Source organism: Oryctolagus cuniculus, chromosome X (assembly GCF_051225735.1).
Source record: "Oryctolagus cuniculus isolate XC-2025 breed Fujian yellow rabbit chromosome X, ASM5122573v1, whole genome shotgun sequence".
Lineage (NCBI taxonomy): Eukaryota > Metazoa > Chordata > Mammalia > Lagomorpha > Leporidae > Oryctolagus > Oryctolagus cuniculus.
The window spans coordinates 51,007,603-51,029,146 of NC_142888.1; the positions used below are offsets into that span (position 1 = coordinate 51,007,603).

General features: G+C 43.0%; 1 protein-coding gene across 6 annotated transcripts in view; it reads left to right on the forward strand.

Moving 5' to 3' along the window:
• OGT (O-linked N-acetylglucosamine (GlcNAc) transferase) overlaps positions 1 to 21,544 on the forward strand; it is a 44,602-nt gene that overhangs the window by 15,519 nt on the left and 7,539 nt on the right. For 3 of the 6 annotated variants that reach the window (XM_002720103.6, XM_002720102.6, XM_070067122.2), the window contains 16 exons: positions 3,158 to 3,237; positions 4,098 to 4,293; positions 4,562 to 4,702; positions 5,332 to 5,432; positions 5,583 to 5,736; positions 5,838 to 5,939; positions 6,497 to 6,676; positions 7,673 to 7,831; positions 7,984 to 8,073; positions 12,536 to 12,661; positions 13,799 to 13,969; positions 14,080 to 14,196; positions 14,287 to 14,457; positions 16,553 to 16,705; positions 19,171 to 19,423; positions 19,692 to 19,815. In XM_002720103.6, the coding sequence (XP_002720149.1) occupies positions 3,158 to 3,237; positions 4,098 to 4,293; positions 4,562 to 4,702; positions 5,332 to 5,432; positions 5,583 to 5,736; positions 5,838 to 5,939; positions 6,497 to 6,676; positions 7,673 to 7,831; positions 7,984 to 8,073; positions 12,536 to 12,661; positions 13,799 to 13,969; positions 14,080 to 14,196; positions 14,287 to 14,457; positions 16,553 to 16,705; positions 19,171 to 19,423; positions 19,692 to 19,815 (2,318 nt within the window). The remainder of the gene's footprint in view (positions 1 to 3,157; positions 3,238 to 4,097; positions 4,294 to 4,561; positions 4,703 to 5,331; positions 5,433 to 5,582; positions 5,737 to 5,837; positions 5,940 to 6,496; positions 6,677 to 7,672; positions 7,832 to 7,983; positions 8,074 to 12,535; positions 12,662 to 13,798; positions 13,970 to 14,079; positions 14,197 to 14,286; positions 14,458 to 16,552; positions 16,706 to 19,170; positions 19,424 to 19,691; positions 19,816 to 21,544) is intronic. The other 3 variants (XM_089324630.1, XM_089324632.1, XM_089324631.1) reach the window with 1 other exon arrangement.

The following is a 21,544-nucleotide window of genomic DNA, read 5'->3' on the forward strand; positions in this document are numbered from 1 at the left end:
AATGTACCTTGGTAATTAAAAGTTTTTGTTTGTTTATTATTTAAAGAATTTTTAAAAAATTTATTGATTTGAAAGGCCGAGAGGCAGACAGAGATCTTCCATCTGCTGGCTCACTCCCTGAATGGTTGTAACGGTTGAAGCCAGGAGCCTGGAACTCCACTGAGGTGTCTTGCATGGATGGCAGGGGCACCAAGCACTTGGGCCATCTTCCTCTGCTTTTCCCAGATCCATGAGTAGGGAGCAGGATCTAAAGTGGAGCAACTGGGACTCTCAAACTGGCACTCATGGGATACTGGCTTCACAAAAAGTGACTTAAAGCTGCTATGCCACAATGCTGGTCCCAGGTGTTTTTTGTTTTTTAAAGATTTATTTATTTATTTGAAAGTCAGAGTTACACAGAGAGAGAAGGAGAGGAAGAGAGAGAGTCTTCACTTGCTGGTTCACTCCCCAATAGGCTGCAATGGCTGGAGCTGCATGGATCCAAAGCCAGGAGCTTCTCCACATGGGTGCGGGGACCCAGGGACTCAGGCCATCTTCTGTTGCTTTCCCACGCCATAGCAGAGAGCGGGATCAGAAGTGGAGCAGCTGAGACTTGAACCGGTGCTCATATGGGATGCTGACACTGCAGGTGGAAGCTTTACCTGCTATGCCACAGCGCTGGCTCCCCCAGGTGTTTTTCAAGTGGGCAGCTTTACCTTAAAAGAAGTCCTTGGGCCCCTGTACCCACATGGGACACCTGGAAGAAGCTCCTGGCTCCTGGCTTGGGATCAGCTCAGCTCCGGTTGTTGGGGTCATTTGCAGAGTGAACCAGCGGATGGAAGACCTTTCTCTATTTTCTGGCACTACCTCTCTCTGTAACTTTTATCTTTGAAATAAATAATTCTTTTCAAAAAAGGTGAGTTTCTAAATCAAAAAGCTGATTCTGCCTCTGGAGCAGAAAATGTAAAATTTGCCTGGAATATTTTGTCATACCAGAAAACAAGGAAGCTGTAATATATTACTTTGATTGTGTCTGAAGAATTCAGGAAGCAGCTTGATGAGGTTCCCACTGGCTAAGGATGGGACTGGAGCATCAATAGGAATAAGAACTAAAAAATACATTAAAGCTTATCAGATATGTTTAGGTCCATGAATTCATAATCACACTAAAAATATTGTTCACCTTTGGAGAATGATAAGTAACAACTCATAAAAACTGGTTGAAAAAAGAATAATGAATATTTTGAGAAGCTCCATACTGTTTACTACAATGGCTGTACCAGTTTACATTCCTATCATTAGTGTACAGGGGTTTCCTTTAATCTATATCTCACCAGTGCTTATAGTGTCCTTTTGATGACAGCTATTCTAACAGGTGTGAGGTCATTTGTGTCTCCATGATTAATAAGATAAACATTTACTTTCAAAGGATTTATTTACTTTGAAAGAGTTACAGAGATAGACACTGGGGAGAGGGAGAGAGATCTTCGATCCACCGCTTTACTTCCTAAATGGCTGCAATGGGGCTGGCCAGGCTGAAGTCAGGAGCCTAGAATCTGGGTCTCTCACGTGAGTGGTAGGAGCCCAAGTACTCCGGCCATCTTCTGCTGCCTTCCCAGGCACATTAGCATAGAGCTGGATTGGAAGTGGAGCAGCTAGGACTCGAACCTGTGCCCATATGGAATGCTGGTGTTATAAGCAGTGGCTTAACCTGCTGTGCTATAACACTGGCCCCAATTATCTTTTCTGAGAAATGTCTGTTAAGACACTTTGCCCAGTTTTTTTTTAATTAATTTATTTGAAAGTCAGAGGTAAAGAGACTAGAAGAGGCAGAGAGACAGAGAGAGATCGATCTTCCATCCACTGGTTCATTCCCCAGATGGCCACAGCAGCCAAGGCTGGGCCAGGCTGAAGCCAAGAGTTGGGAGATTTTTGCTGATCTCCCACATGGATGCAGGGGCTCAAAGACTTTGGCCATATTTTGCTGCTTTCCCAGGCACATTAGCAGGGAGCTGGATTGGAAGTGGAGCAGCCAGGATTGGAATTGGTATCACAAGTGGTAGCTTAAAAAAGATTTGATTTGGGGCCGGCGCTGGGCATAGTAGGTAAAGCTGCCGCCTGCAGTGCTGGCATCCCCTATGGGCGCCAGTTCGAGTCCTGGCTGTTCCACTTCTGATCTAGCTCTCTGCTGTGGCCTGGGAAAGCAGTAGAAGGGGGCCCAAGAGCCCCTGCACCTGGGTGAGAGACCCAGAAGAAGCTCCTGGCTCCTGGCTCCCGGCTTCAGATCAGCGCAGCTCTGGCCGTTGCAGCCAGTTGGGGAGTGAACCAGCGGATGGAAGACCTCCCTCTGCCTCTGCCTCTGCCTCTCTGTGTAACTCTGACTGAAAGATTTATTTATTTGAAAGGCAGAGTTTGAGGGGGGAGGGAAGAGGGAGATATGCATCTTCTATCTGCTGGTTCACTCCCCAAATGTATGCAGTGGCCAGACTAAAACCAGTGGGTCAGGCCAAAACTAGAGGTGCCAGGAACTTCATCTGGGTCTCTGACGTGGATGACAGGGCCCCAAGTACTTGACCATCATCTGCTGCCTTCCTAGGCACATTAGCAGAAAGCTGGGTCAGAGGTGGAGCTGGTGGGACTCCAACTAGCACTCAGATATGGGATATTGGCATCATAAGTGATAAGTTAACCCACAGAGCCACAGTGCCAGCCCCTCAAAAGCATTCTTGTCCCTGAGATACATATTGAAATATTTTCAAGTGGAATGATATGTTTTAGAATTGTGTCAAATGATATGGGAGGGGAGAGTAGCAGATTGGAATATATATTAAATGTGATTGAATATGATTTATGAATTGTTGAAGATACGGGCTTGGGAGGTTGCAATGTTTCTTTTGCTTTTGTATGAAAATTTCTGACTCAGTAAAATTGAAGCAGACTCAAATTTTTAATTTTTCCCTTCAGGATCCATTTTCTTCATGAGAACATGAGTTTTGTTAAGTTATTTTGATAACACTGAGGTTTGTAAATAATAAGAAGGTACTAAATAATCAGACTTTAAAATAAGGTTTACTTATATTAGAAAGTTAATTGGAGGTCTAAAATGACCTTAGAATAAAATTATAAGTTAATCTAGCAAAGTCTTAACTTCTCTAAGTAATTGTTCTGTACTTTTTAGGCTGTCACCCTTGATCCAAATTTTCTGGATGCATATATCAATTTAGGAAATGTCTTGAAAGAGGCACGTATTTTTGACAGGTGAGAGAGTATTCTATTTGATAAATTCTCGAGTCTTCATTATTTTGAAATTATGACAATGATGGCTGAAATGTTTTTTTCTAGTATGTTTTTCCATGCTTTGTGATGTCTGCTGTGTTACCTTTTATTTATAGATATCAGTGCCTGAGTTTTCTTTGTTGGCTCTCATAGCCATCGCTCATCTCATTGAGAGTTCAATTGAAATTCCCTTGATTGTTAAACTATTGAAATGCTGATCTCTTAGACTGTTATTCCTTTTTTTTTTTTAAAAAAAGATTGATTTATTTACTTAAGAATTACAGAGAGAGAGGGAGAGACAGAGATCTTCCATCTGCTGGTTCACTCCCCAGATGACTGCAACAGCTAGAGCTGGACTAGGCCGAAGCCAGGAACTTTATATCTGAGTCTCCTACATGGGTGCAGGAGCCCAAAGACTTGGGCTATCTTCTGCTTTCCCAGGCCATTAGCAGAGAGCTGGATTGGAAGTGGAGTAGCCAGGACTCAAACCAGTACCAATAAAGGATGGCAGACTTCTCAGGTGGTGGCTTTACCTGCTATGCCACAATGCTTGCCCCTAAATTATTCCTTTGATCTGATTCAGAAAGCTACATAAATCCTGACCTTTTGTTGTCAAAGCATAGCCTGTTTCTTACATGGGAATAGATAACATATCTTAGTGTAAGACTACCTTTTATGAAGATGGGATTTTGGTTTGAGGTATAGTATAGAATAGATTAATTATAATTAATTATATGTTTTGGTATAGTATAGCCTGAATTAATTGTAACAAAGCATTGATTAAAGATTAGTTGCATTTTGTGTGTGTGTGTGTGTGTGTTTTTTATTTTTGTTTTTTACAGAGCTGTGGCTGCTTATCTTCGCGCCCTAAGCTTGAGTCCAAATCATGCAGTGGTGCACGGCAACCTGGCTTGTGTGTACTATGAGCAAGGCCTGATAGATCTGGCAATAGATACCTACAGGCGAGCTATTGAACTGCAACCACATTTCCCTGATGCTTATTGCAACCTAGCCAATGCTCTCAAAGAGAAGGGCAGTGTAAGGATTTTTACTCAGTCTATTTCTTTGTTATCTGGTAGGATTAAGAAAGTTTTTTTGTACATATTGTAATTGAGTACTGATATGGTTATATTGATCTGCTTTGGAGTTTTGGTTGATGGGAAGAATATTGGAAAATACCCATTTGCTGGAGTATTATCAGCTGTTAGGCTTTACTAGGCAATTGTAAAAATTGCTAAAACAGTATATCAGTGGTAGCTGTATGATTCTTCTGCATAGTGTTTGAATAGTTTGTTTTGTTTTCTAGGTTGCTGAAGCAGAGGATTGTTATAATACCGCACTCCGTCTGTGTCCCACCCATGCTGACTCTCTGAATAATCTAGCGAATATCAAGCGAGAACAGGGAAACATTGAAGAGGCAGTTCGCTTGTATCGTAAAGCATTAGAAGTATGTTGAGGGTGCTGTGGCTGGGTATTTAGTCTGTGTGATAGTAGAGGGAAAGCAGTGAAGCTTATCATGTCTTTTACTACTTTTCATAAAAGTAGAAGTGGTTGAATCATTTAAAAGGGTGTTACTTGTTGAACTACACATTGAGTATCAAAAGTATGATGTGAAGTCCTGTGTGACATTCAAAAAAAGAAAATCCCTGTGTTCAGAATTCATTATTTTATGGATAGATAAGATCTCCCCCCCCCCAATAGTGGAATGGTAAGTCACAGTTCAAGAGAAGTTACCAATAAATAAATAAGTTTGGTGCCTAATGGCTGTTGGTAGGTGGGGTAGGGGCTTGGAACAGAGAGATTTTGATGGTGCTTGAGTGGTCAGCATAAACTCAGAGGAGAGGTCTACTGCATTATGTTGGAAACAAAGGGAGATACAAAATAGAGGAAGAAGCAGAATTTGAGCTACTAGGCCTTGAATGAGTAGACCTAGACAGAGAAAGCAAAGAGGAGTTTAGTGGTATAAAAGTACTTGAGCAATATTCTTAAGATTGTGGTGAATTATTACTGCTGTTTTAGCAGGTTTTTTTTTTTTGTTTAAAATAAAATTTAATTATGATTTTGACTCATTTATAGGTCTTCCCAGAGTTTGCTGCTGCCCATTCAAATTTAGCAAGTGTATTGCAGCAGCAGGGAAAATTGCAGGAAGCTCTGATGCATTATAAGGAGGCTATTCGGTAAGAAACTCTCAACTTTTTCTTAAAAATTACAGTTTTTAAAAATGGCCTTTGGCAAGTGTAAAATGGCTTTTAATAACAATAAGGTAACATTACAAAGGGTTAAAGGTTTTTGTACTAGAAAAATAAATCCTTTGTCTTCTCCTTTAGAATCAGTCCTACTTTTGCTGATGCCTATTCTAATATGGGAAATACATTGAAGGAGATGCAGGATGTTCAGGGAGCCTTGCAGTGTTATACTCGTGCTATCCAGATTAACCCAGCATTTGCAGATGCTCATAGCAATCTGGCTTCCATTCACAAGGTATTGCTGTTTACTATGATACGTGCATCTTAGCACCTATTAATTTTTGTAGGTATTAATTTTAAGGAATTTTTTTTACCTTGCCATTTTTTAATTTCCAGGATTCAGGGAATATTCCAGAAGCAATAGCTTCTTACCGTACAGCTCTGAAACTTAAGCCTGATTTTCCTGATGCTTATTGTAACTTGGCTCATTGCCTACAGGTAAAGAAAAAAAGGCCAATAATTGGCTTTCAGTATATAATCACTTCTTCATTGTTATTTGTCATAACAATCCAAGCCTGCCTGGAGGTAGTTGTTTTGTTTTGAAATTTTACTTGAGAGGCAGCAAGAGAGTACTCCTCACTCTACCGGTTGTTCATTCCAGAAGAGAGCACTTACAAGCATTCCCATCCACTAGTTCACTCCTCCAAGTGTCCAAAATGGCTGGTGCTAGAGTGAGAAACTCAATCCATGTCTCCCATGTGGATATTGGGAACCCACTTACTTGAGCAATAACCTGCTGCCTCATGGGACCTGCATTCATGGGGATCTACAATTAGCTGGGGCTGGGCATCGAGCAGGCATCTCTGGTAGGCCAAGTGTCCATACCAGAGACAGTATTTTTTTTTAAAGATTTATTTATTTATTTGAAAGGTGGAGTTACGGAGAGGCAGAGAGAGAGAGAGAATCTTCCATCTGACATCCCTTTAGGCCAAAGACGTAAAATATTAAGTCTTTGTGGTGGAGTTTTCTGAATAATTTTGCTTTGCTTCTTCTAGATTGTCTGTGATTGGACAGACTATGATGAGCGCATGAAGAAGTTGGTCAGTATTGTAGCTGACCAGTTGGAGAAGAATAGGTTGCCCTCCGTGCATCCTCATCATAGTATGCTGTATCCTCTTTCTCATGGCTTCAGGAAGGCCATCGCTGAGAGGCATGGGAACCTCTGTTTGGATAAGGTATGATTCTTTTGTTTCAACCTCTTTTGTTGTAAACTGAAACATAGATATAGAAAGCTTTGCGGACAAATGTATGATGTAATGAATTACCAAGTGAACACTATTCAAGTTGAGAACAACGCTGTCAGCCACTCCAGAAGCCCCTTCCATCATGTCTTGTCTTGAGCATAACTGTTTCCATTCCATGTAGAATCTTCTTTTGAAATTGTTTATTTTTATTTACTTGAAAGGTGGGGGACAGAGAGAGAGAGAGAGAGAGAGAGAGGAAGACAGAGATGGGTAGATATTGATCTTCCATTTGCTAGTTCACTCCTCAAATGCCTGCAACAGCCAAGAACCTGGAACTCCATTTGGGTCTCCCATTTGGGTAGCAGGGGCTGAAGTTCATGAGCCCTCACCTGCTGCCATCCAGGATGTATTAGCATAAAGCAGAGCAGCCAGGATGCAGATCTGGCACCCCTAGATGGTGTGTGGGCATCCGAAGCAGAGGTTGAACCCACTGTGCCTCAATGCCCTCCATTTAAGGTAGAATCCTTAACAATAAACTGAAGGTGACAACCATAATGCTTCGTAAAGTATCTGCTGTTTTTTACTCACCTTTGAGGATTATAGCACTTTGTGATCAAAGGTTGGAATTTACTCCTGAAAAACTCGTGTGCTAGATGTTACTTTTTTCTTGTAAATGCTTCCCTACAGAATTTTCTAAAATGCTGCAGGCTTTGGCATATTCTGTCCATAGTGCTTCATTTGTGCAAGTTTGAGATATGCTCAGTCTGTTTCATAGGTCTCAGGAACAGGTCATAGTATGAAGCATGTCACATAACACTGCTGAGTTTGCATTAAACTGGCTGTATGGATTAAATGAAGTGTCACGGGCAAACCTTGCTGAACAGATGGGAGGTGCAGTTTTGTTGTGTTTAGTCACTTTTCTTAGATGAAAATTCTTGGGTAGACCCAGCTTTACTAATAATAATAAGCATTTGCTTCTTCTGGTAGATTAATGTCCTTCATAAACCACCATATGAACATCCAAAAGACTTGAAGCTCAGTGATGGTCGACTGCGTGTAGGATATGTGAGTTCTGACTTTGGGAATCATCCTACTTCTCACCTGATGCAGTCCATTCCAGGCATGCACAATCCTGATAAATTTGAGGTAAGACTAATGTTTCTCTAGAATCACTATTGGTTAAAAACAGCATAAAACTCCACAGTGGTGGGTTTATTGTCATCATTAGGTGCTAAAACCAGTGTCTTTTGGAAAGATTTGAGCCCAGGTTGTTAAATATACACTGTGGTACCCTTCAGGTATTCTGTTATGCCCTGAGTCCAGATGATGGCACGAACTTCCGAGTGAAGGTGATGGCAGAAGCCAATCATTTCATTGATCTTTCTCAGGTAGGTGAAACTCTTATACTTTTAGCTTTTTTATTTTGAGCAAACTTGAGTACAACTGTGGACATACAGTTTGTATTTTTAAGAATAATTTTTATGTATTTGAAAGGAAGAGACAGAGGTGCAGATCTTCCATCCACTGGTTCACTCCCCAAATGCCCACAACATCCAGAGCTGGGTCAGGCTGAGTACAGGAGCCCAGAACTCAAACAGATCTCCCACAGTCATTCCCTGCTGCTTTCCAGGGTGTGCATTAGCTGAAGTTCTGAGTGAAGCTGGGACCTGAACCCAGGCACTACAATATGGGATACAGGCGTCCCAAGCAGCATCTTAACCGCTAAGCCAAATGCCTGCCCTTAAAATTTGCATTTTTTAAAATACTTTATTTATTTAAAAAGGCAGAGTTAGAAACAAGAGACAGAGGAGAGAGAGAGAGATCTTCATCTGCTAGTTCATTCCCCAGATGGCTGCAACAGCTAGGGTTGGGCCAGGCTGAGGCCAGGAGCTTCACCTGGGTCTCCCATGCAGGTGCAGGGGCCCCAAGCACTTGGGCCATCCTCTGCTGCTTTCCCAGATGCATTAGCAGGGAGCTGAATTGGGAGTGGAGCATCTGGGACTCAATCAGTGTGCCCTTATGGAATGCTGGAGTTGCAGGCAGCAGCTTTGTCCACTGTGCCACAACGCTGGCCTGGAGTTTGCATTTTTGATGCTTAAGTATTCAATACTAGTACATGTGGACAGTTGCTTCAGTGTTATTTCTGGGGCTGACTTTGTGGTGCAGTAGGTTAAGTCACTGCCTGCGACAAGCAATGGAAGATGTCCCAAGTGCTTGGGGCCCTGCCACCCACATGAGAGAACTTGGTGGAGTCCCAGGCTTCTGTCTTCAATGTGACCCAGCTCTGACTATTTGGGGAGTGAATCAGTGATAGAAGATCTCTTGCTCTGTCTCTCCCACTTTCTGCAGCTCTGCCTTTCAAATAAATAAATCTAAAAAAAAGATCTTATTTCCTTGGTTATTGATTATAAAATCAAGCATCACTTTTGCTAAGGTTGCAAATAAAACAGACGTGGTATATTTGAACATGGACATACAGCTTCTCTGAGGTTTCAGCCAGCACTTTTGACAGTAGATACTTAATAAATATTAACTGAGAGAATTCAAAAATGGTGGCTTAGAAGAATAATAAGTAGTTCCTCTTAGTGTCTCTGTATCCGTGAGCTTTTGCCTTTGGTTATCTTTATTCCTACACTTGTTCTGTCTGTTGTTTTCTCTAGGTAAGTTTTGTGGTAGATTAAGATTGAAACCTTTGGGAATTGCTGAGTGTGTATACTGGTGTTCTTAAACTATTTTTTTAAATATTGATTGATTTCAAAGGCAGAGTTACAGAGAGGCAGAGAGAGAACGGTCTTTGATCAGCTGGTTCACTCCCCAAATGTCCACAACAACAGGAGCTGGGCCGATCAGGAGCCAGGAGCTTCTTCCGGGTCTCCCACGTGGGTGCAGGGGCCTAAGGACTTGGGCCAACTTCCACTGCTTTCCCAGGCCATAGCAGAGAGCTGGAAGTGGAGCAGCTGGGACTCAAACTGGCACCCATATGGGATGCCAGCACCACAGGTGGTGGCTGTAACCACTACGCCACAGTGCTGGCCCCTATCCTGGTATTTTTTATAGACTCTGTTGGCCACTTTTGTAATTAATAGAGATAATATGTGGCACATAGAGTTGTCTTAGTGGGGGATTGATTTCAGGACTCCCTGACGTTATCAATTTGGGAATGTTCAAATCCCTTACATAAAATGGTATGATATTTGCATATAACCTAAGCATATACTCCTGTATACTTTACATCATCTCAGGGTTATGTATAATACCTAATACAATGAGAATGCTACGTAAGTAGTTGTTATACTGTATTGTTTAGGAATGATGACATGAAAAACATCTGTACATGTTATCGTTGATCTCTGATTGATTGACTATGTGGAATGCATAGATAATGGAAAACCAACTATATAGTGTGTAAAATATGTGTTCATACAGTACATGTATGTAGGCCCATGTGTATGTAAATACACATGCATGCACACATGTACATATATAAATTTATTTTTGTATAAATCATTGAATTCCTAGCAGAAGAGTTGTGAGACTCTTGTCATTTAATAACTAGTGTGCACCAATATCTTACAAGAACTTCAGAAAAATGCCTGGCCATTTTTGATGTATGGTTGAACTTATGTGACCAAGAATACCACTCTCTGTCTCTGAGACCTTCACTCGCTCACTGCTTGTTGACTGAAATCTAAACTCTTTCAACATGGCTTTCACAACCTTACTAAGTTGTCACAACTTTGTTAGTATTTTCTTTTAAGATTGATTGATTTATTTGAAAGAGTTACAGAGAAAGGAAGAGAGAATCTTCCATCTGCTGGTTCACTCCCCAAATGACTGGGGCTGGGCCAAGCTGAAGCCAGGAGCCTGGAGCTTTATCTGGGTCTCCTGTGTGGGTGCAAAGGGCCCAAGCACTTGGTCTGTCTTCTGTTTCCTAGACTCATTCGCAGAGAGTTGGGTCAGAAGTGGAACAGGGGCCAGCACTGTGCCATAACAGGTAAAGCCTCCACCTGCAGTGTGGTCATCCCATATGGGCACCGGTTCTAGTCCCGGCTGCTCCACTCCTGATCCAGCTCTCTGCTATGGTCTGGGAAAGCAGTAGAATGGGGCCCAAGTCCTTGTGCCCCTACACCCATGTGGGAGACCCAGAAGAGGCTCCTGGATCCTGGCTTAGATGGGCCCAGCTCTGGCCATTGTGGCCATTTGAGGAATGAACCAGCAGATGGAAGATTTCTTGCTCTCTCCTGTCTCTACCTCTGCCTCTCAAATAAATTAATTTTCAAAAGTGGAACAGCTGGCACACACACTGGTGCCCATATGGGATGCCTTGCCTGCATCATAGGTGTACCACAACGCCAGCCCCTGTTTGCTAGTACTTTTTTGTTTTAAAGTTTATTTATGTGAAAGAGAGAGAGAGAGAGAGAGAGAGAGAGAGAGAGAGAGAGAGATATGTCTTCTATCCACTGGTTCACTCCCCAAATGGCTGCAATGGTCAGGGCTGGGTCAAACTAGAGCCAGGAGTCAAGAGCTTCTTCCAGATCTCCCATTTGTGTGCAGAGGCCCGAGCACTTGTGCCATCCTCTGCTGCTTTCCCTTAGGGAGCTGGATTGGAAGTAAAGCAGCTAAGGCGTGAACTGGCACCAATATGGGATGCTGGTGCTGGCTTAACTCTGCTATGCCATAGAGCTGGCCCCTGCTAGTACTTTAAACCGCCGTTAACCTTCAGGTGCACCCTTTACCAATTAAATGTAAGTTACTTACCTTCTTCTTGTTGTTTTTAAGATTTATTTATTTGAAAGGCAGAGTGACAGGGGAAAAGGAGGGGGCACGGCAACAGATTGCTTCCATTCCTTGGTTTGTGCTCCAAGTGGTCATGACAACTGAGGCAAGGCCAGGTTGAAGCCAGGAGCCAGAAGCCCCATCTGGGCCTCTACCACATGGGTAGCAGGAGCTCAAAGTACTTTAACTATCATCAGTTGCTTCCCAGGGCATTGGTAGGGAGCAGGATTGGAAGCAGAGTAACTGGGAGTTGAACTGGCATTCTGATACGGGATCCAGGCATCCCAAGTGGTGGCTTAACCCACTGTGCCACAGCACCTGCTTCTCCTCACCTTTTTTAAACCTACCTTGTCCTTTACTCTGGTTCTTTTCAATTGTTCTTTACTGAGGTTATATTTTCTCTCTCTCTTTCTTTTTGAAGATTTATTTATTTGAAAGGCAGAGTTACAGAGAAGCAGAGGCAGAGAGAGAGAGAGAGAGAGAGAGAGAGAGAGAGAGAGAGAGGTCTTCCATTCGCCGGTTCACTCCTCAGATGGCCACAATGGTCGGAGCTGGGCTGATCTGAAGCCAGGGTCCAGGAGCTTCTTCCAGGTCTCCCACGCAGGTGCAGGGCCCAAGGATTTGGGCCATCTTCTACTGCTTTCCCAGGCCATAGCAGAGAGCTGGATCAGAAGTGGAGCAGCTGAGACTCAAATTGGTGCCCATATGGGATGCTGGCACTGAATGCAGTGGCCTTACCTGCTATACCACAGTGTTGGCCTCTGAGGTTATATTTTCAGATTCCCTCTCATTCCTTGTAATCTTTGAAGGTCTTTTTCAAATACTAACTCTGCTATGACGTGTCACTACTCCAAACATTCAGTTCAGAGGTAAACTCTTCTTCCTCTGTGTCCTGTTTCTGTAATGCTTTGAGTGCATATTAATGGCACTTACACATATTTTGGCCTTTATCAGTGTGGTTAATTTCTGTTAACTACTTTTGCATCAGGGAATCTGAATTCTGTTTAATGCCATTAAAAATAATCACATTATTCTGAGATTATATGTGCTGAATTCTTATTTTGTGTTCCACAGATTCCATGCAATGGAAAAGCAGCTGATCGCATCCATCAGGATGGAATTCACATCCTTGTGAATATGAATGGTTATACCAAGGGTGCACGAAATGAGCTCTTTGCTCTTAGACCAGCTCCTATTCAGGTAAAGGAATTAGTCACTCGGGATGTATCTTGGACTACAAAGATAGTGATGTATTTTTTTCCCTTAGGCTAACAGATACATGAAATAGTAGAGCAGACCTAGTTATGTTTTAGAAACTACAGTTCTTGAAATGTACAGGGACACATAATTTTGAGTGCAGAACACAGTGCCTCTGGATACATGCATATGTACCCGTATGGAGACATGCAATTCATGGTTGAATTATACAAATTTGAAAAACATTTTGGCACTTAGAAGATTAGTCTAAAATACTACTTTATTGCTCTTGGTTAAAGAAGTTAATCCTAATTGTTAATTTATTTAAATTTGGAACAATTTTTAAGGTTTATTTATATTTATTTATTTATTTTTGCCAGGCAGTTAGATAGAGAGAGAGAGACAGAGAGTTATAGACAGTGTGAGAGAGTTATAGACAGTGAGAGAGAGACAGAAAGGTCTTCCTTCCGTTGGCTCACTCCCCTAATGGCCACTACGGCCGGCGCTGCCAGGAGCCAGGTACTTCATCCTGGTCTCCCATGTGGGTGCAGGGCCCAAGCACTTGGACCATCCTCCGCTGCCCTCTTGGGCCACAGCAGAGAGCTAGACTGGAAGAGGAGCAACTGGGACTAGTACCCGGCGCCCCAACTGGGACTAGAACCTGGGGTGTTGGCGCCACAGGTGGAGGATTTGCCAAGTGAGCCACAGCGCCGGCCAAGGTTTATTTATTTGAAAGGCTGAGTTAAAGAGAACAGAGACAGATCTTTCATCTGCTGGTCCACTCCCCAAATGGCCTCAATGGCTGGAGCTGGGCCAGGCTGGAGCCAGGGGCTTCATCCAGGTCTCCCACTTTAGTGGCAGGGCCACTTGGGTGGGTGGCTTTTCCAGGTACATTAGCAGGGAGTTGGATTGGAACTGGAATAGCTGAGATTCCAAGTGGCAGTGGCTTAATCTACTGGCCAGCCCCTAAATTTGGAACCTTTTAATGAGTGTTCTTATGTTTTTTTTAAACACTTTATTGAGGTGTGATGCATGTACAAAAGAGTCTATCCATCTTTAATGCGTACAGTTTGTTGAATTAAGAAAGAAGTATACCGATGAAGTTTCTTAATCAGTTTCTGGTCTTTCTCTCTTTTAAAGGCGATGTGGCTGGGATACCCTGGGACTAGCGGTGCACTTTTCATGGATTATATAATCACTGATCAGGAAACATCACCAGCAGAGGTTGCTGAGCAGTATTCTGAGAAATTGGCTTATATGCCCCATACTTTCTTTATTGGTGATCATGCTAATATGTTCCCTCACTTGAAGGTATGTAGAAAACTGCCGAGGGGCTGGGATTCAAAGAATTGTCATCATGTATTTCCTTCTTGTTGCTCATATGCACCCTGAGACATGTCTGAAACGTTTTTTTCCATTAGAAAAAAGCAGTCATTGATTTTAAGTCCAATGGGCACATTTATGACAATCGGATAGTTCTGAATGGCATCGACCTCAAAGCATTTCTTGATAGTCTACCAGATGTGAAAATTGTGAAGGTAAGAATCTCGTCAGTGTTACCATTGAAATAATGATAATTGCATTTGAGATCTTTCCTTAATGTATTTTGTATCCTTTTGTGTTTTTAGATGAAATGTCCTGATGGAGGAGACAATGCAGATAGCAGTAACACGGCTCTTAATATGCCTGTCATTCCTATGAACACTATTGCCGAAGCAGTTATTGAAATGATAAATAGAGGACAGATTCAGATAACGATTAATGGATTTAGTATTAGCAATGGCTTGGCAACCACACAGGTGAGAAAAGAATAATAGTCTATTACATGTGCTACCAAGCATGCGTTTATCTTCTTTAACCCTCACAGTTAACTCTAGGAGGGAAGCATTATTATCCTCATTTTACAGATGAGGATGTGAGTTCAGTGGAAATTGGTGTCCTTGTAGGTTTGAATTTAAAAGTCTCTTGTATTCAGCCAGCAGGTTGCTGAGAGAGAGTTTACTGTGTTAATATCTTGTTATTCCCTGCCTGTGGCTATGCTCTCTATCATATGGTGAAATGTGTGTCCTTTTCCTGGGCTAAATTGTACTTACACTTTACATTCAGACAGCTCCTCTCAATAATCTGTTCCTGTACTTTAGGTTTTACCTCTTCAGCCCTACTCCATTGATAACCTCCCTGTTGTGTTTTTGTAATATTTGAGATATTCAACAGAAGACATTATCTCTGTGTCCTCCAGTGAATTGAATTACTCTAGGGCATGTGTGTTAACCACAATAATGTAATATGCACTCAACAAATAATGTATTGCATGCTTGAATAAATGAGTTTGCACCTCTGTTAAGAGAGTGTGAGGCTAGGATCCCAGACCTCTTAGGAGTTAACAGTTTCGTTGAAATGGCTGAACCTGCCTAGAATAGTTAAATAACAGCAATAACAGCGTAAGGCAGTACTCGCAAGTGTGGGTTTGCAAGATAAGGTAGAAGCTCAGAAATGCTGATGATCAATGTGGGGAGAGACAGTTGCGAGAGGAGACCATTTGGAGGGATAATTTCAGTTTAGCAATGCAATTTAGAAAAGGAATATTTCATTCATGAGAAAAAGAGTGAGCAAAAGCTTGCTGTTGAATTATTAATAGGGTACTGGGAAATTTGGTTAGAGCAAGAAGTTTCAGGGCTGGTGCAGTGGCTCACTTGGTTAATACTCTCCAGATCCCATATGGGCACTGGGCTCTAGTCCCAGTTGCTCCTCTTCCAGTCCAGCTCTCTGCTGTGGCCCAGGAAGGCAGTGGAGGATGGCCCAAGTGCTTGGGCCCTGCACCCCATGGGAGACCAGGAGAAGCACCTGGCTCCTGGCTTCAGATTGGCGCAGTGCCAGCCGTAGTGGCCATTTGGGGAGTGAACCAACAGAAGGAAGACCTTTCTGTCTCTCTCTCTCTCACTGTCTGTAACTCTACCTGTCAAATAAATTAAAGTATGATGGCATTGCTTCATCAAACAAATTACCAATGAATGAATTACCTTGAAAGTTTTATAGTGCAGTCCTCAAATTAAGGCAATGTTGCAGCCATTTCCTTTTTTTTAAAGATTTTATTTATTTGAGAGGTAGAGTTACAGACAATAAGAGGGAGAAGAGACAGAGAGAAAGGTCTTCCACCCTCTTGTTAACTCCCCAAATGGCCACAATGGCTGGAGCTGGGTCGATCTGAAGCCACGAAACTAGGAGCTTATTCTGGGTTGCCCTTGTGGGTGTAGGGGCCCAAGTGCTTTCCCAGGCCATGGCAGAGAGCTGGATCAGAAGAGGAGCAGCCGGGACTAGAACTGGCACCCATATGGGATGCTGGTGCTGCAGGTGGAGGATTAACATACTGTGCCACAGTGCAGGCCCTTTCCTCTCTTTTTTTTTTTTTATTTATTTGAAAGAGCCAGAGAGGTAGAGACAGAGAGAGGTCTTCCATCCCCTGGTTCACTCCCCAGATGGCCGCAACGGCCAGAGCTGGGCCGATCTGAAGCCAGGAGCCAGGAGCTTCTTCTGGGTCTCCCACATGGGCGCAGGGGCCCAAACACGTGGACCATCTTCTGCTGCTTTCCCAGGCCTTAGCAGAGATCTGGATCAGAAGAGGAGCAGCCGGGACTAGAACCGGTGCCCATATGGGATGCCGGTGTTTCAGGCCAGAGCTTTAACCTGTTGCACCACAGTGCTGATTCCCCCCTCCCTCCCTTTTTTTAACTTAATGTATCATGAGTATTTTCTAACTGTGGTTCAGGGATGTGGCTTTTTAATGGAGATACCATTTTGCATCTTACAGATTCCTTATCCATAAGATGCAGATATGTGTTAAAAGAATGGACTGTCTTGGGTTTAAATACAGTCATGCTCTTTTCCTTGTTTTAGATTAACAACAAAGCTGCAACTGGAGAGGAGGTTCCCCGTACAATTATTGTAACTACCCGTTCTCAGTATGGGTTGCCAGAAGATGCCATCGTGTACTGTAACTTCAATCAGTTGTATAAAATTGATCCATCTACTTTGCAAATGTGGGCAAATGTGAGTATATACAGATTCATCATTAATGTCTGAGACTAGTACAGGCCATCTTGCTTAGGTTGACTCCCTACCCTCATTTGGGAGCTGTTGTGCTGATTTCTAGTCTTCCAAAGAGTTGTACATTTTTCAGTCATTTTTGATTCTTCCAGTGTCTAAAGTATCACATTATGGACCTTTTTAAGTTTATATATTCAAAACGGTGTTGTGTCTAAATCAGAGGTCAGTAAATGTTTTTCTTAAAGGACCAGAAGTAAATATTTTCGGTGTTGTCATCTGTGCTCTTTAATCTGCTGTTGCAGCATGAATGTAAATGGATGAGTATGGCTGTTGGCTGTGTTCCAGTAAAATTTTATTTACAAAAACTGGCAGCATGCCAGATTTGGCTCAAAGGCTGTAGCTTGCCATCTCCTGGACTAAACTGATAGCTAAAGCTGTCATGTATGTGCCCGCATGTTTAACATTTTTACAAGATTAGAGTTCTAAACAGGAAGGAGTTTATTTATACCATTACTTCTCAGTTCATCAGACCAGTTTGTATACTAAGCAGGATATTAGCTATCTGTAGCTGGCTTAGTCCCTAGGACTAAAATGGCACATTTTACTTCTGATAATCTGGAGAGAAGTCTTTAATTGCTTTTTTCCCCCTCTCCTGATAACCTGTTTTTTTTTTTCTTTATTAAAGGAAAGCAGAGGGTAGCGCAGAAGAGGAAGCAGATTAGTACAGGGCTATTGCCCCTGTATGGTCACTCACCCTTATTCCTCACTTTCTAATGTCCAAACCTTCTGAAAACCAAAAGCTTTTTCTTAAGTCAGTGTCAAATTTACTTGACAGCCAAATCACTGAACTGACGTTAGGCTATTCATGGTCTTTTTGTTTATTATGATTATTTCTGCATCTCAATGCAAAGATATTAAATATAGAGAGTTACTGCTGAGGGTGTTTTGTAATATGCACTTTACTACTTTTTTTTAAGATTTTATTTATTTGAGAGGTAGAGTTACAGACAGAGAGGGAGAAACAGAGAGAAAGGTCTTCCATCTGCTGGTGCATTCTACAAATGGCTGCGACAGCTGGATCTGTGCTGGTCCAAAGCCAGGAAGCAGGAGCTTCCTCCAGATCTCCTACATGGATGCAGGGGCCCAAGGACTTGGGCCATTTTCTACTGCTTCCCCAGGCCATAGCAGAGAGCTGGATCAGAAGTGGAGCAGCCAGGACTCAAATGGGTGCCCATATGGGATGCCGGCACTGCAGGTGGCGGCTTCACCTGCTATGCCACAGTACCGGCCCCATGCTTGTTTATGTACTATCTATGCCTGCTTTCAGGCAACAGTGATTGAACAGTTATGACAGTCCCCATGGCCACAGAAATGTTTGTTGTCTGGCCTCTTTACAGAAAAAGTCCACTTGGGTGGCCATTTGGCACAATGAATATAAGGTGCCTCTTGGGATAACAGCATCCCATAGTAGAGTACCTGGTTTGAGTCCCAGCTGCTCTATACTTTTCTTTTTTCAGATTTTATTTATTTGAGAGGTAGAGTTACAGACAGTGAGAGGGAGAAGAGACAAAGAGAAAGGTCTTCCTTCCACTGGCTATCTCCCCAAATGGCCATGATGGTGGGAGCTGGGCCGATCTGAAGCCTATAGCTTATTTCGAGTCTCCCACGTGGGTGCAGGGGCCCAAACACTTGGGCCATCTTCTACTGCTTTCCCAGGCCATAGTAGAGAGCCGGGTTAGAAGAAGAGCAGCCGGGACTAGAACTGGTGCCCCTATGGGATGCCAGCACCACAGGCAGAGGATTAACCTTCTGTGCCACGGCACCGGCCCCTCCTCTGCTTTTGATCCAGCTTCCTGCTGCTGTGCCCCCTGGGAGCTAACAGGTGATGGATTAAGTGCTTAAATCCTTGCTGTCCATGAGGGAGACCTGGATTGAGTTCTGGGCTCCTGCCTTTAGCCTGGCTCAGCCCTGGCTGTTGAGGGCACAGATTTCTCTGTCTGTCCTTCCCTCTCCCCCCTTTTGTTCTTGTTTTTGTTATTATTTTAAGCTTGCTGACCTTTGTTCTACCATAGGCAAATAAATTTAGGCAACTGTGAGTAACTTAGTTGTGATATGGTGGGGGTATTTAAAATTTGGAGTGGAAAATTCCTGTCTCTTCAACAAAACCCACTGTCTGTTATTGGTTCCTGCAGGATATAGCTGCCCCAGATTTTGCCAGTTACTAACTTGTTTTGTGTCTTCTGACATCAGTCTCTGGTCTGTCTTCAGATTCTCCCTTGGGACAGCTAAACAGGACAAATAGTAATTCAGTTGACATAATTCATCTGTGTGAAGGAAGATTTTAGTTCACAGTAGACTTCTCTGGAGAGAATGAATAGAGTATGGTAGAATTATTAGAGACCTATGGGAACCTTAGTTGAGCAGGGCAGATCTGCTATCAGTAATCATTCTTATTTTCCCTGTTGCAGATTTTGAAGCGTGTTCCCAATAGTGTGCTATGGCTGCTGCGTTTCCCAGCAGTAGGAGAACCTAATATTCAGCAGTATGCACAGAACATGGGCCTTCCCCAGAACCGGATCATTTTTTCACCCGTTGCTCCTAAAGAAGAGCATGTGAGGAGAGGCCAGCTGGCTGACGTCTGCCTGGATACTCCGCTCTGTAATGGACACACCACAGGGATGGATGTCCTCTGGGCAGGAACACCCATGGTGACTATGCCAGGTAAGCTGCTGATCACTGGGCTCACTGGAGTCTTCCTTGTTCTTTTAACAATCTCCTTGGAGGCGGGGGAGGAGGGACTACTTCCTGAGTGAAATCATGTCGTGGGAGCAACATTTCAAACAAGATGATAGAAAAGACTAGTTTGTGTCTGAACACTTGGCTCCATTTCCCTTATCTATATTGTGTGGATACTCAGCGTAAAAGACATTGATAACTGTGTGCTGTTTTTATGTTCTCAGATGTGCAGTTGTTCTCTTTTGTATTACAGGAGAGACTCTTGCTTCTCGAGTTGCAGCTTCCCAGCTCACTTGCTTAGGTTGTCTTGAGCTTATTGCTAAAAATAGACAAGAATATGAAGACATAGCTGTGAAACTGGGAACTGATCTAGAATAGTAAGTAAACTTTTCTGTTAACAAGTTATATGGTAAAGTAAAGGGAATATAGTTGTTATAAAATGGAACCATAAAATAAGGGTGATATAAAATGAGTGAATTAATTGATCCCTGGATGGAACTTTCTAAACTTGTGAAAGTCATCATTAGGTTTTTACTACATAAAGAGTAAAAGTCTTAATAAAAAATTTAAAAGTAAAAGGCAAAAGAGGGGAAAGTCCTTGTTTCATATATCAAAATATTAACAGCCTGGCCATTTAAAGAGTGATGAATATTTAGAATCGATATCTTTGATGTGAAAGGAAACAAAGGAATGACCAGACAAGTCACTGAAGTGGAAATACACATAAAAGAAAAAGTGTCAGCCTAAGTAGAAATGCCAATTAAAATAATACTAAGGCACATCTGTTATTGGCCTATAAAATAAAACAATTCTTTTAAAAGATTTTTTATTTATTTGAAAAGCAGAATTAGAAAGAGGTGGAGATTTTCTATCCCCTGCTTCACTCTTCAAATGGCCACAGTAGCTGGGACTGGGACAAGCTTGAAGCCAAGAGCCAGGAGCTTCTTCCAGGTCTCCCACATGGGTGACATAGGCTTTAGCACTTGGGCCATTTTCAGCTGCTTTCCCAGGTGCATTCGCAGGAAGCTGGATTAGAAGTGGAGCAGCTGGGACACGAACCGGCGCTCATGAGATGCTGGCATCACAGGCAGCAGCTTAACTAAGTGCACCACAATGCCAGCACCCATAAAACGATTTTTAGTATGATATTTTTTGGAGAAGGAACATTGAGGTACTAGCCTTTTCATATATTGGTGACTAAATTGGTACAACTCTTAAAGAAAAATTTATTTATTCATTTGAAAGACATAGTTACAGAGGCAGAGAGAAGTCTTCCATCCACCAGTCCACTCCCCAATTGGCCACAATAGCCAGAGCTGGGCCAATTCATAGCCAGGAGCCAGGAGCCTCTTCCGGGTCTCCTACATGGACTGAGGGGCCCAAGGACATAGACTATCTTCTACTGGATTCCCAGGCCATAGCAGAGAGCTGGATTGGAAGTGGAGCAGCTGGGTCTTGAACCGGTGCTCATGTGGGATGCGGGCACTGCAGGCAGCAGCTTTGCCCACTATGCCACAATGCCAGCCCTGGGACAATTCTTTTTTTTTTTTCTTTAAAGATTTATTTTATTTATTTGAAAGACAGAGTCACAGAGAGCGATAGAGCCAGAGAGAGAAAGAGAGGTCTTCCATTCCTCTGGTTCACTCCCCAAATGGCCGCAACAGCCGGAGCTGTGCCAATTTGAAGCCAGGAGCCAGGTGTTTCTTTTGGGTCTCCCACGTGGGTGGGAGTTGGGCCATCTTCTACTGCTTTCCCAGGCCACAGCAGAGAGCTGGATTGGAAGAGGAGCAACCGGGACTCAACCCTGTACCCATTTTTATTTCTTACTCTTTAAAAAAAGTAAGACCTGGGGCCGATGCTATGGCACAGTGTGTTAAGCTGTGGCCTGCAGTGCTGGCATCCCATAAGGGTACAGGTTAGAGTACTAGCTGCTCCACTTCCCAATCCAGCTCCTTGCTAATGGCCTGAGAAAGCAGTAGAAGAGGGTCCAAGTGCTTGGGCCCCTGTACGCACGTGGGAGACCTGGATGAAACTCCTGACTCCTGGCTTTGTCCTGGAGCCATTTTGGGAGTGAACCAGTGGGTGGAAGATCTCTCTCTCTTCCTC